We start from the raw sequence: 12,408 nt of genomic DNA on the forward strand, positions 1-12,408 counted from the left end.
CTTTTGTTTTGTCCACACTGACACTGAAAAAAACCAGAGTCTTTTGTACATTCTGCACCTGCGGCATAGGAAAGGCCGAGTTAATCTCACTTAACACTTTTAAACTTCAAATAAAAAGAACTGGAGGCTGAATCTCTGAGACGTCTAGTTGAACAAGTTCCTCCAACGTTTGCTTTTTTTTTGTCTTCTCTTGTCTTTAAACGTCAACAACACGTTGTTTTATTTGTGCTGCTGCTGTCCAGGTTCTTAACTTCCTGGTTAAATCCCTTATGCTGCGTTTAAAAGTAACCTAATTATCCTTATCTTAAACAGAACTCTTAATTTACACACCAAACACTGGGCATTTATTTTTGCTCAATAAAAATAAAAGTCCTTTAAGCAGCTGAGTGAGCGTCGCTTACCCGTTTAACACCACTTTAACAAACTGCATTAAGCTAATTCTACTTTTATTTATTTTTTTTACAACCATGTGCTTACTAACCTGGAAAAGAAGGGGGTTGTAAAGAGTGGATCTTACTTGATTAAAATGACAGCTCATTACTGCCACCTACTGACACAAAGCGGACATCACATGACTCAAAGTGATCCATCATGATGGAGAGACGCTCTTATTTTGGAGATCTTGGGTTTCATCTCGTCGTCAAGCCTCTTCAAACGCACGCTTGTGTCGTATTATACTTTCATTTCTAGCAGGTCGTGCAATAATGTCATTTAAAGTGAAGTTATTATGATGAATTACAGCTGAAAAAGGGCCATTCGAATCTTTCTCTTTTAATCAGGAAGAAATCGAATCAGCCAAACTCCCTCCTCCTCCTCCTCCTCCTCCTCCTCCTCTTCCTCACAATCCCCCCTGCTTTTACACTCATTGCCCTTTGACAATCAAGTAATGAAGCATCAGAGAGAATTCATTTTTCGGCCTAAAACAACTCGATCACTTCGCAGCGTTTCAGGCGTCAGTGTAAAAGCAGCTCGTTGAATGATGACGAGGCATTTTTTGAGGAGTTTAAGGACACACTTGTTGGGGGTTCGACAAAGAAGGTCGCCGCTGCCTCTGGAGAATCAGAATTAATGCGATTGCTTCATCATCCGTCACTAGAGCTGTCGCGCTATGAAACATTGATCAGAATGACATCATGGTGCCACTCTGCTCTTGTGGTTCTACGAAGGTTCCTGGAGGAGGAAGAGGAGGAGATAATGTAGAAGCCAAATTTCCCCCACAGGAATTAATTAAGTAACCTTAACCAGACAAAATAAAAGGGGGGAAATAGTCGAGTTAGCTCCGCCCCCCGGGAGTCATGTCCGACAGCCTATTCCTGCTTCTCTGAAATCACATAATATTTCTGCTTTTCCAGTAATTTTCCCGAAGTAGAGCTGCAGCTAATGATTATATTCATAATCGATTAATCGTTTGGTCCATAAAATGTTGATCAGTGTTTGTCAAACCTGGAAATGACGATGATCTCAAATGTTCTTGTTTTTGTCCACAAACAAAAATGATTCAGTTCTTAAATGATTTCTTTGTAAAATATTCACATTTAAAAGGCTGAAACGATCAGAAATCTTGTTTTATTCATCAACAAAACCCTGATTTGTTTTACTACGGCTTGTTGTTAATCAATCATTTTAGTCAAAATTCAAGACAAAAAGTAACAAGAACCACGAGAATTGGAGCTATTTGAATTGCGACTAAATTTCAATGGAGAATGGGGTAACTCTGTCCCGGGGGTATCAAACTTGCGGCCCGTGGGCCACATGTGGCTGCCCAGTCTATGTCCTATTGCCCTTCACTTTGAATTTGTAATGAAAACTGGCCCAAACTTTTTATACATTCATCATTTATATACTTACATGTAAGCTTGTTACAATTGTCTACATGTTATTTTGATTTAGTGTTTTCATTTCTTTTCGATTTCTGTCTCTTTTTGTTATTAATGGATTAATTTTGCACCACAATTGATTTTCTTTTGTGAACTATCAAAACAAACACTTTTACTTTGAAATGGAGCGCAATATCATCCTAAATATGTCAAATTACACCACCATGACGGGTTATCAAGACATAATATTCATTTTTAATCACTAAACAGTTCATTTTTCCCAAACTGTTTTTCATCTGACCAGACTAGAAGTTCATTTTGAGTTTGAGGCCCCTGCTCTAGTTTGCAACTTTTCAAACACAAACAAATGTCTTCTACATTTACACCAGGGTCAAATCCGTTCACACAGTTCTGACTCGGCTCCACACGACTCTCTCTCTCTCTCTCTCTGTCTCTCTGTGTTTTGTTTCTGTGTCTGTGGAGACACAGGGTGATGCATTTTACATGAGGAGTGATGGAGGGAAGATGGAAGCACAAATATTAAATACAAATATTGAACGAGAGCGGCTGGAATATGGACACAGAGTCATGCTTTCAGAACACTCTGCAGGGTCACCTGAAGTCTGAGGGAGTGTGTGTTGTGTTGTTGTGCGACAGACGTCCACACTAAACCTAAATCCCCCTCTCCGTCTCTTCACCACATCATTTGAAAAACAGAGTGAACTGGCTCACACTTTTACACACATTCACACTAAACCTGCCTTTTAAAAATCTAAGTAGACATTAAGCACAAAATAAAAATAAAAAATCTGCAGTGCAAGAGAATTTTAGCAAATAAATTTCCATCAGGACTTGACTTAAAAATGGCAGAGAACCCACTCTGCAGCAGCGCCCGGATTAATCATTTAATTACTCGTTTGGGTCGGTTCCAAAACTGAGCAGAAAATTGTTGCAATAATTTGAAAATAGTTTCACGCGCAGAACAATCGTCTCCGCTCTCCGTCTAATCTCTCCCTCCTCGTTCCCACGCTTCCCCCCCCCAACCTTTTTCACCCGGGCCATTGTTCTCACCAGAAACAGAGCGACAGCCGAGCCCAGTATGAATCCAGCCACCACGTCTGAGCAGTGGCTCCGGTACTCCGAGACCCGGTTGAGGCCGGTGAGGAAGGCGGAGCAGAGCGTTCCCAGACACAGCACCGGCTTGGCCAGGCGGCTGGACTTGGTTTTGATGGTGCTGGTGATGTACATCTGGAAAAGAGGTGGAAAAAAAGAACACATTTCACATCATTAACTGTTTCTTTATCAAGCAAACTTTATTTATACAGCACTTTTCATACAAGACAATGCCACTCAAATAAAGGATACAAACATAAGCAAAGAAGAAATGAGGAAAAGACGTAGGAAAGGTTAGGAGGAAAAGAAGGGAGGAAAAGAAGTGGGCAAGGTGAGAAGGAAAAGTAGTAGGAAAGGTGAGAAGGAAGTGAGGAAAAGAAGAGAGGAAAAGGAAAGGTGAGAAGGAAGAGAGGAAAAGAAGAGAAGAAAAGAAGTAGGAAAGGTGAGAAGGAAAAGAAGGGAGGAAAAGGGAACAAAGTAAGAAGGGATAGAAGGAAGTGAGGAAAAGAAGTAGGAAGGGAGAGAAGGAAGTGAGGAAAAGAAGTAAGAAGGGAGAGAGGGAAGTGAGGAAAATAAATGAGGAAAAGAAGTAGGAAAGGAGAGAAGGAAGTCAGGAAAAGAAGTAAGAGGTGGGAGAAGGAAGTGAGGAAAAGAAGAGGAAAAGAAGTAGGAAAGGTGAGAAGGAACTGAGGAAAAGATGTAAGAGGTGGGAGAAGGAAGAGAGGAAAAGAAGTAGGAAAGGTGAGAAGGAAGTGAGGAAAAGATGTAAGAGGTGGGAGAAGGAAGAGAGGAAAAGAAGTAGGAAAGGTGAGAAGGAAGTGAGGAAAAGAAGAGAGGAAAAGAAGAAGGAAAGGTGAGAAGGAAGTGAGGAAAAGAAGTAGGAAAAGTTAAGAAGGAAGTGAGGAAAAGAAGAGAGGAAAAGAAGTAGGAAAGGTGAGAAGGAAGTGAGGAAAAGAAGTAGGAAAGGTGAGAAGGAAGTGTGGAAAAGAAGAGAGGAAACTAAGTAAGAAGGGATAGAAGGAAGTGCGGAAAAGAAGTAGGAAGGGAGAGAAGGAAGTGAGGAAAATAAGTAAGAAGGGAGAGAAGGAAGTGAGGAAAAGAAGTAGAAGAAAAGCTGCTGCTGCTCACGTTGGTGAAGGTGTTTTTTTGTTTTTTCAGATATGAACTTTCTCTGCTGACCTCATGTCTTCAGCGAGGCTGTTCCCGAGAGAAGGACCATAATAACCGAAACCTTACAGGCAAATCTGATAAATAAGTGGAGCTTTATAAACGAATAAATGAATCTTTTATTACAAAAAGGAAGCCAGTGTAATGACCTCAAAATGAGTGTAATGTGTGTTTCTCTCTTTCTGGCCGTGGTCAGCGAAAGTGCAGCTGAGCTGAATGATGTTCTTGTTAGAAAGAGCAGAAAGACGAGAATTACAGGTGGTGTTAGAATAACAAAAAACAACAAAAAAAGAGAGAGATTTTCACGATTTGACTGTGTCACGACGGCACAGATGCAGAGAAAGATGTCAAAAACTTACATCATGTCAGTGAAACAAGTCTAAAAAACAAACCCACAAAGTTTTTTTTTCTTTCTTTCTTTCACAGGGAATAAAAGATGACAAGAGGAATGGAGTGTGAGAATCTGACAGTGTGAGCTAAAAAGAACAAAGGTAACATTTAAACTCAAACACACTCTCTCTTCATGAATATTTATCTCCTTTCAATTAAGGAGCTACACACGTCAAATCCTTTTATTCTTCGTCTTCTTCAGCGATCCGTCGCCTCTTCTCGTCTCTACGTCTGATAAAAATCTGATTTTTCAAACATTCATCCATTCATTTATTCATTCACAGAGTCTGATTTCTACAACTGTCCTGACAGGTGGCAACAATGACAACAAAGTTAGAAATGATGTAATATAACATAATAATAATAATAATAATAATGATAATAATAATAATAATAATAATGATAATAATAATGATAATAATAATGATAATAATGATAATAATAATAATGATAATAATGATAACAATAATAATAATACTACTACTAATAATAATGATAATAATAATAACATTAATGATAGTAATAATAATGCTAATGCTAATAATAATAATAATGATAATAATAATAACTATAATAATAATAACAACAATAACAATAACAATAATAAGAATGATAATAATGATAATAATAATAACGATAATGTGCCGTGTGATAAAACCGCGGCCATCCCATCTCCAGCGTCTGACCCTCAAGTTGAGATTCTCGGAATGACGCCACGTACCAGACTCCACTCAGGGGAAACATATCATTCTGACACTCGGAGCTGTACAACACTCTATCTCTTGTGGAAACCGAGAGAGATAAGAAAGCGTCGTCTTGTGTGGTTCCACAACACGGCGAGTTGTTTGCAGCTCGCGCGACGACGGTTTCTTCTCTGCAGACGTTTCCATGACAGCGAGTGCAACAATGCTTTGGTTGCTGGTGTAAAGACAAGCCGTTACTTCTGCTTAAAATCAAAAATACGGCGACTTGCGGTCAGCGCTCCCATCTCGTCACAATATGATCCCGCAGCGCGGCGCTCCGCGCTAATCGCACCTTCAGTGTGAACACAGCATCACGTTTACTCGTCTCAGGCACTCATTGTCGTCCTTTTCAGCACCAAACAAAGATGATTTAATGATTTAATGACCTAAACCAGTGTTTAAGTGCAGGCAGCCCCCTGGTGGACCGTGAGGTACTGCAGATGGGTCGCAAGAGAACATCATTAATGTTTTTAATTCTTTAGTTTTGTAATTAAGCTTCCACTAACCTTTGTTACATTTGTAACCAGCTAAACATTGAGTAAAGTCAAGAAGCAGTACAACATTTTTGACATTTTTTGACATTCAAGTTCTTGGGGATGTCTGGTAAACATTAGGTCTCACGGAGGACGGTCAGACAGTCGGAGTGTGATTGATTCTGACAGGTCGTGTGTTTATTTGTGTTTCTCTCAGCCGCTGCAGTGAGTCACTGGGAAAAGGAAATTGATTTTATTTCTGTTTGTTTCAAGCTTCACGTTTACTCTCGGCCTCACTCACACACACTGTAGTTTTGTTTTCATTCCTCTCAAATGACTCGTCTGCTTTTGTTTAACTGCTGTGCTGTAACTCCGACTCGCCGCTACGTTAAACAATAAATGCCTCTGCACGACAAACAACATCAGGAATTGTTCGCCGCCTCATTCTTGGTGGTTGCACTGATTTATAAACTTATTTTATTCACGCGCTCTCTCTCTCACTCTCTCTCTGGCGGCACAATCGTGGTCCTTACCGTCAGATAAACAGCGGAGTAAACACTCAGCGAAGCGTCCTTGGACGGGAACGACCTGCGGGCGTTCTCCACGACGACCGGGTTTCCTGTGCAGATGTTGCCGTTGACGACGAACTGGTGATTAAAGCGGCACTCGGTGCCGGTGTAGTTGGGCTTGCAGACTGAGAGGAAGTAGGGCGAGAGGCTGCCCGTCACCACCTGGCCCGCGTTGACGAAGATGTCCGTGGCGAAGAGGCCGAACGCGAACACACCTGGACACACGGAGACAAACGGACAGTTACAGCGAGAAATATGGGGTTAAAATTGACTTTTAAACACAAAGTCATTGTCTTTCCTACTCATTGTACTTTAAATCTACAAATAAGTTGTTTATAAAGGTCCGCTTTTCTAAAATCTTCAGATATTGTGTCTCTAAAATGTTATAAATATTATTTTTCAGTCATTATACTTTAAGAGTGTTGTTATTATATGAAAATAGCAAAGTGATTGTAAAATTTAATAAATAAAGATCTGTTTCAGTATCAAAATTGTTAAAATTGTCAAGGATTTAAAATTAAGAGCGTAAATGCTGTGTGCTGTTGTTTGTTGCTTTTAAATATTTAAAAACTTGTTTTTGTGGTTATTGTTTTATGATATTTGGGGTAATTGCATTCATTGTACAGGTTAGACCAAAATAAGCCTTAAGCCCAGCCTATTCCATTTTTTCAGTTATTGATTTGGAGAAATGTACGTGGACAAATGTTGTTTTAAGAACAAAAAAACAGAAATAAATATTGGTTGGATAAAGAGGAAATACTCGTTTCCACCTGAGCGTCCAGGGAAAAATGTAATATACTGTGCATAAAAGTGTATAATCAGTTAAAATAAATACTATATATTTTAGTTTTCATAGCCTCAGAATAAACCTTTTTGATTAAATTAGATTTTAATGATCCAAACTGGGGAAAATTACAGTTAAAGCAGCAAAAGAGTCAGAGGTAGACGAGTGACAAATACAAAAATAAGGTTTTTCAGGCCATTTTGAGCTGCCACGTTTCTACAGCAGCCCAGATGGACAAACTTACTGAAGCTTTTTATCCCGCTTTGTCTCTGCTGCTGTTTCCTCCCTTTTCTTAGTTGGTTTAACCCCAAACAAATTCAAATGTAACACACTCACGGGGTCATTTGCTCAATTTTGGCCAATAAAACCTTGTAAATGTGACACACTGGACCTTTAAAGCCTCGTAAAGAGGGAGCAGCAAAACTGTAATGGGGAAGAGGAGCGAACATCAGGCAGAGAGAGAGGAAAACACTGAGAGCAGAACCAAAGTTTCTGTTACTGTGAAATATGACTGTTGATTATCTGACCTGCTTAGCCATGAAATTACTCTGCTCTGTGTGTGCATATGTGTGTGTGTGTGTGTGTGTGTATTCTCAGATGGGGGGGCTGCAGAGGACCATGGACGTTGGGGGAGGGAAGGCTCTGGTGCCAGTTTCCTCAGTGATGTTGCAAACATGGCAGATTATTCAGGAGCAGCTGGGAGTTAAAAAATCATATGAATTCCATAATGTGATTCTGAACAAATGTTAACACAACAGTATGTATATGCAACGCGGGGGAGTGGAGGGGAAGTGGGCTTGTAACTGGAGGGTTACATGGTGAAATTGGTATCAATGTTGTGATATTGGTTGTAGAACTTTCTAGCAGGCAAAGCTATTTATCTTTCATTCTATTTATCTGTTTATTGTTGAAATTGGTATCAAAGCCTTTAAAGTGCCTTTAAGGTGCATTGTCAAAGCCTTTTTTTGTTATATATTACCTTTGTGCGTGCCTTTGCAAATCTATCATCAGAACCTGTACGACTTGTCGGTTTTACAACCTAACTTCTGAGTAACTGTCTACTAACTGACTAGTCTAACTGCTGTTTAACTGCTGTCTAGATACCGCTAACTGTGTGTGTGGAATAAACCTTCAGAAAGACAGTCGAGTTGTAATATCGGTATCAATGTTGTGATATCGGTATCAATGTTGAGATATTGGTATCTATGTTGTGATATTGGTATCAATGTTGTGATATTGGTATCAATGTTGAGATATTGGTATCAATGTTGAGATATTGGTATCAATGTTGTGATATCGGTATCAATGTTGAGATATTGGTATCAATGTTGAGATATTGGTATCAATGTTGAGATATTGGTATCTATGTTGAGATATTGGTATCTATGTTGTGATATTGGTATCTATGTTGTGATATCAGTATCAATGTTGAGATATTGCCACAATGTTGTGATATTGGTATCGATGTTGAGATATTGGTATCTATGTTGTGATATTGGTATCTATGTTGTGATATCAGTATCAATGTTGAGATATTGCCACAATGTTGTGATATTGGTATCGATGTTGAGATATCAGTATCAATGTTGTCATATCAGTGTCAGAATCAGTATCAATGTTGTGATATTGGTATTAAAGAGTGACATTGAGCTGTCCCTGGTAGTTTTCTCTGTAACAAACAAACTTTCCTCCTCCCAGAAATGACACTGAATCATCAGCGTGACACACTCTGAGTTTGTAACTTTTCTTTCCTCTGGAGACACGGGTAACTGTTACATCACCTGCATTCAACTGTCAGCCATGATGAACAGCAGCACACACTGCTGCCCAAACACTTACTAAACAACTGTGAAAGTCACGGAGAACAGTTGTGATTTTGCAGATGCATGACTTAGTGAGCCATTAATCTTCTACTTAAAGACTTTTGTGCTCAGGAAGCGTCAGAGAGTGACCTTAAAGTGCCCACATTATGCTTTTCAAGTTGTTGCTTCTCCCTCAGTGTGTCATAAACCTTTTTTTATCCACATGTAAAATCTCTGCAACACGTTTATTTATTCTGTCACTTGTGTACAGTACATGTATAAAGTTGGTTTTTTGAGCAGTAATTGGTCAGGGATTTTAGGGATGGAGTCCAAGAGATAAGTGGAGTGTTTCAGACACATGATAAACAGAGGCCGTGTAGTAACGTATAGTTTGAGATAAAAAAAAACATCCCTTCATGTGAAATAACAACAATCAAACAAACTCAGTTAAAAATGCAGTTTTAATGACTATGTCATTCACAAAGGGACGTTTTCCCATCGCTCTGTGAACAGCTGTGATCTGAGTTTGATCTAGAAGCTGCGTCAGTGTGAGAACAGCAGGACACAGCGAGATGAATCAGTTGCTTTGCTGAGAGAAGGTGAAGGTGTGGAGTCTCTTTTCTGCTTCTGCTGCTGCTGCCTCTGACTACACTGAGAGAAACAGCTGAAAATGACACTTGTCTTCTTCTGTGGATGCAAATGAAGATTTCTGTCCACCAAGACGTCACCGGTTAGTTGCAAGATGGACGCTCTGTAGAAGTTATTCTTACCAGGTCTGTAACCTGCTGAGTTTGCTTCATATCATATATTTAAATTAGGTTTAAAACCCTTTAACACTGAGCGAATTGCAGACGCAAGCACAAGCGCAATTTGCATCACTGCAAATATGCATCGGAACAATTCCAGCGGTTTCTGAAAGCTGAGAAGTTGTACGTCAAAGCCAACATAGGGTTATTACGGTAATTTTACTCGCACAGTTGCAGGAAGCCTGAGAATAATTTTTTGGCCTGTTTTTGGACATTGAGACAAAAACTCAAACAGTTATTTCAAATGTTTTCAAATTTAACATGCAAGACGCAAAATCTGGTTTATTTTTAATTTCATTGGTCATGTGTAAGAAAACTGAACTGAATAATCTCAGTTTAATCATTAACAATGACACAGTGTCACAAATTTTTCTTCTCCTTCTTAATATTGTAAAGCCATGTTTTTAATGCAAACTTAAAAACATGTTGAAGTAAAAGAGCTCAAAGCTCAGTCAATTTCCCAGATTTAATAATATAGAAATGAGACAGAAAGCAACCTTGTTTGTCTGTTCTGGCCCCAAAAAATAGGATACAACACGGATAATCTGACATTTGTGGGCACATGATGTTAAATACAACGTCTCACCTATGAAGCGTATGATGCGGCGGATCAGCGGGTTGAGGTAACAACAGTCTCCCGTCACGATGGTTTTCTCCTGCACCAGGAGACTTTCCCTCGTCGACTTCATCACGTACATGGAGACCTCTCCGATGAAGATCTGCACATGAGATTGAGATTAAATTTAAAAGGAGGAAAAGAAACACTCACACACACAAGGGCATCAACAGAAAAGTCGATTAGTCGATGTGCAAAGAGTCGATGAGTCACACTCTCTGTGTGCGCTTGTGTACATGATGCAATCTCTCTGATTTAACTGAGAGTTTGGGACCTGGTCGGCCGAGCCATGGTCACCGCACTGAGTTAGGGGTACTGAGTGTGGTGAGCTGAGTTTTGGTGGCCCCGACTGGGTGGGAGAGATCTTAATCACTTTCTGTTGTGCACTTAAAATGAGCTGAAAATTCAAGATATTAGCCTATGCTTTGTTTAAATGTCTTTGAGAAGGCATGTTGGTCCTTTTTTGACTGTTAATGTTACAGAGAACTTTAATAAAAGTTACTTGTTGTTGTACAGCTGTGTTCTCTCTGTGTCCTCATCTTGCAGGTTGCAGGATCCAGATCCAGTTTCATATCCTGTTTGTATAAATGATGTTGTAGTTCTACAAACATGTCATCACTGACTGAGAACTGTCCTGTCTAAGCTTGTAACTTGATGCAATTGTTGTATATCTGCTCCTGGTCTCTTTCCTCTGTCTCTCCCCCACCTCTTTTCCCCTTTCACCCCAACCGGTCGAGGCAGGTGGCCGCACATCTTTGAGTCTGGTTCTGTCAGAGAGTTCTTCTGTTGAAAGGGAGTTTTTTCTCTCCACTGGTGCCTAGTGTTTGCTCATTGTGTGAATTGTTGGGTTTCTGTGCTCTCGATGATGTTGCCTATGTACGGTGCCTTGAGATAATGTATGTTATGATTCGGCGCTATCCATCAAACGACTTGTTGACTCCCCTTTCCACTTCATTGACAGATACGTCGACCTGAAAAAACGAGAAGTCACTCATGCCCTAACACACACACACACACACGCACAGATCAGGAACAAGGAAGAGGAAAAAACCCAAAACATATTAGACGTTCCGACCTGAGGAAGACTTTGCCCTCGTCTGGCCTGTGAAAACAAACCAGTGTCTTAATGCAGCCTTTGTTCAGCTCCATTATAGTGTGGACATTACATCAGCTCTAATGGAAAAGCTGCTGCTGGACTCACAAAATAAAACTCGTTGCCAGCTACTCCAGAAATATAAATATATATACACTGTATATTTGGTGTATAGTGTTCACAAAAGACTGTTTTCTAGGCACAGAATTGCTTACAACCCCCTATTTTTAACATCAACATATTCTTGTGGCTCCATTTTCTTTTCTACAACATCGTCATCAACCAATGTCGTGATTTTTTTTTGGAGTGGCAGCTCTCCAACAGAACATGAATATGAATGTTTGGATTCAGCTCCGTCAGGATTTGTCAGCATGAAGGCTGAATTCATAATATTCCTCCACTTGTTGTTGTTGTTGTTGATGTTGTTCCTCCTGGATGACGAGTGTGACATTAAGCATGCGAGTAATGACTCGTGAGCGATCACCGAACGCATCCTGACACAGGAAATCCATCTTTTCATGTAAAATGACCCAAAAACATCGGTCACACCGACTGTAACTGCGGGAGGAAGCAGCTAGGTAGGTGTCATAGTAAAACATGATTGAACAGAACAGAATCACAGAATCTGCATGAACCTATGCAGGCAAATACAGAAATATGAAAGACAACAAAAGGTTAAAAAAAAGGGTACGACATGAGGGTTAAACTAAGACTATCTGTCACACTGAGGCTCTGTGGAGGTCGTTTGAAATAAAACAGCATGATTTAGATTAAATTCATGTGTAGAAAAGTTGAATAAATAGCAGATACATTTAAAATAAACCCTAAAATGTGTCATCAAGATTCAGATTTTCTTTGAAGAACAAGGCGACGTCCTTCAAATGCTTCATGCGTTTAGGAGCAGGTGTAATAGTTTTTGCCCTATCTTTTTTATTGTATGTTATTTATATTCTAGGAAGTCAGTGTAGATTCTCATTCATCCAGGTCATAGTGATCCAAAAGTCACTGATTCAGTAGCAGATGGTCTTGTGAAGT

At 39.7% G+C, this 12,408-nt stretch overlaps 1 protein-coding gene across 2 annotated transcripts in view; it reads right to left on the reverse strand.

Annotated features, from left to right (window-relative positions):
- plppr1 (phospholipid phosphatase related 1) overlaps positions 1-12,408 on the reverse strand; it is a 60,170-nt gene that overhangs the window by 6,421 nt on the left and 41,341 nt on the right. For both annotated transcript variants that reach the window (XM_058617988.1, XM_058617989.1), the window contains exons 4-6: positions 10,251-10,383; positions 6,237-6,487; positions 2,889-3,065 (exon numbers count right to left, since the gene is read on the reverse strand). In XM_058617988.1, the coding sequence (XP_058473971.1) occupies positions 2,889-3,065; positions 6,237-6,487; positions 10,251-10,383 (561 nt within the window). The remainder of the gene's footprint in view (positions 1-2,888; positions 3,066-6,236; positions 6,488-10,250; positions 10,384-12,408) is intronic.

Source organism: Solea solea, chromosome 19 (genome assembly GCF_958295425.1).
Source record: "Solea solea chromosome 19, fSolSol10.1, whole genome shotgun sequence".
Taxonomy (NCBI): domain Eukaryota; kingdom Metazoa; phylum Chordata; class Actinopteri; order Pleuronectiformes; family Soleidae; genus Solea; species Solea solea.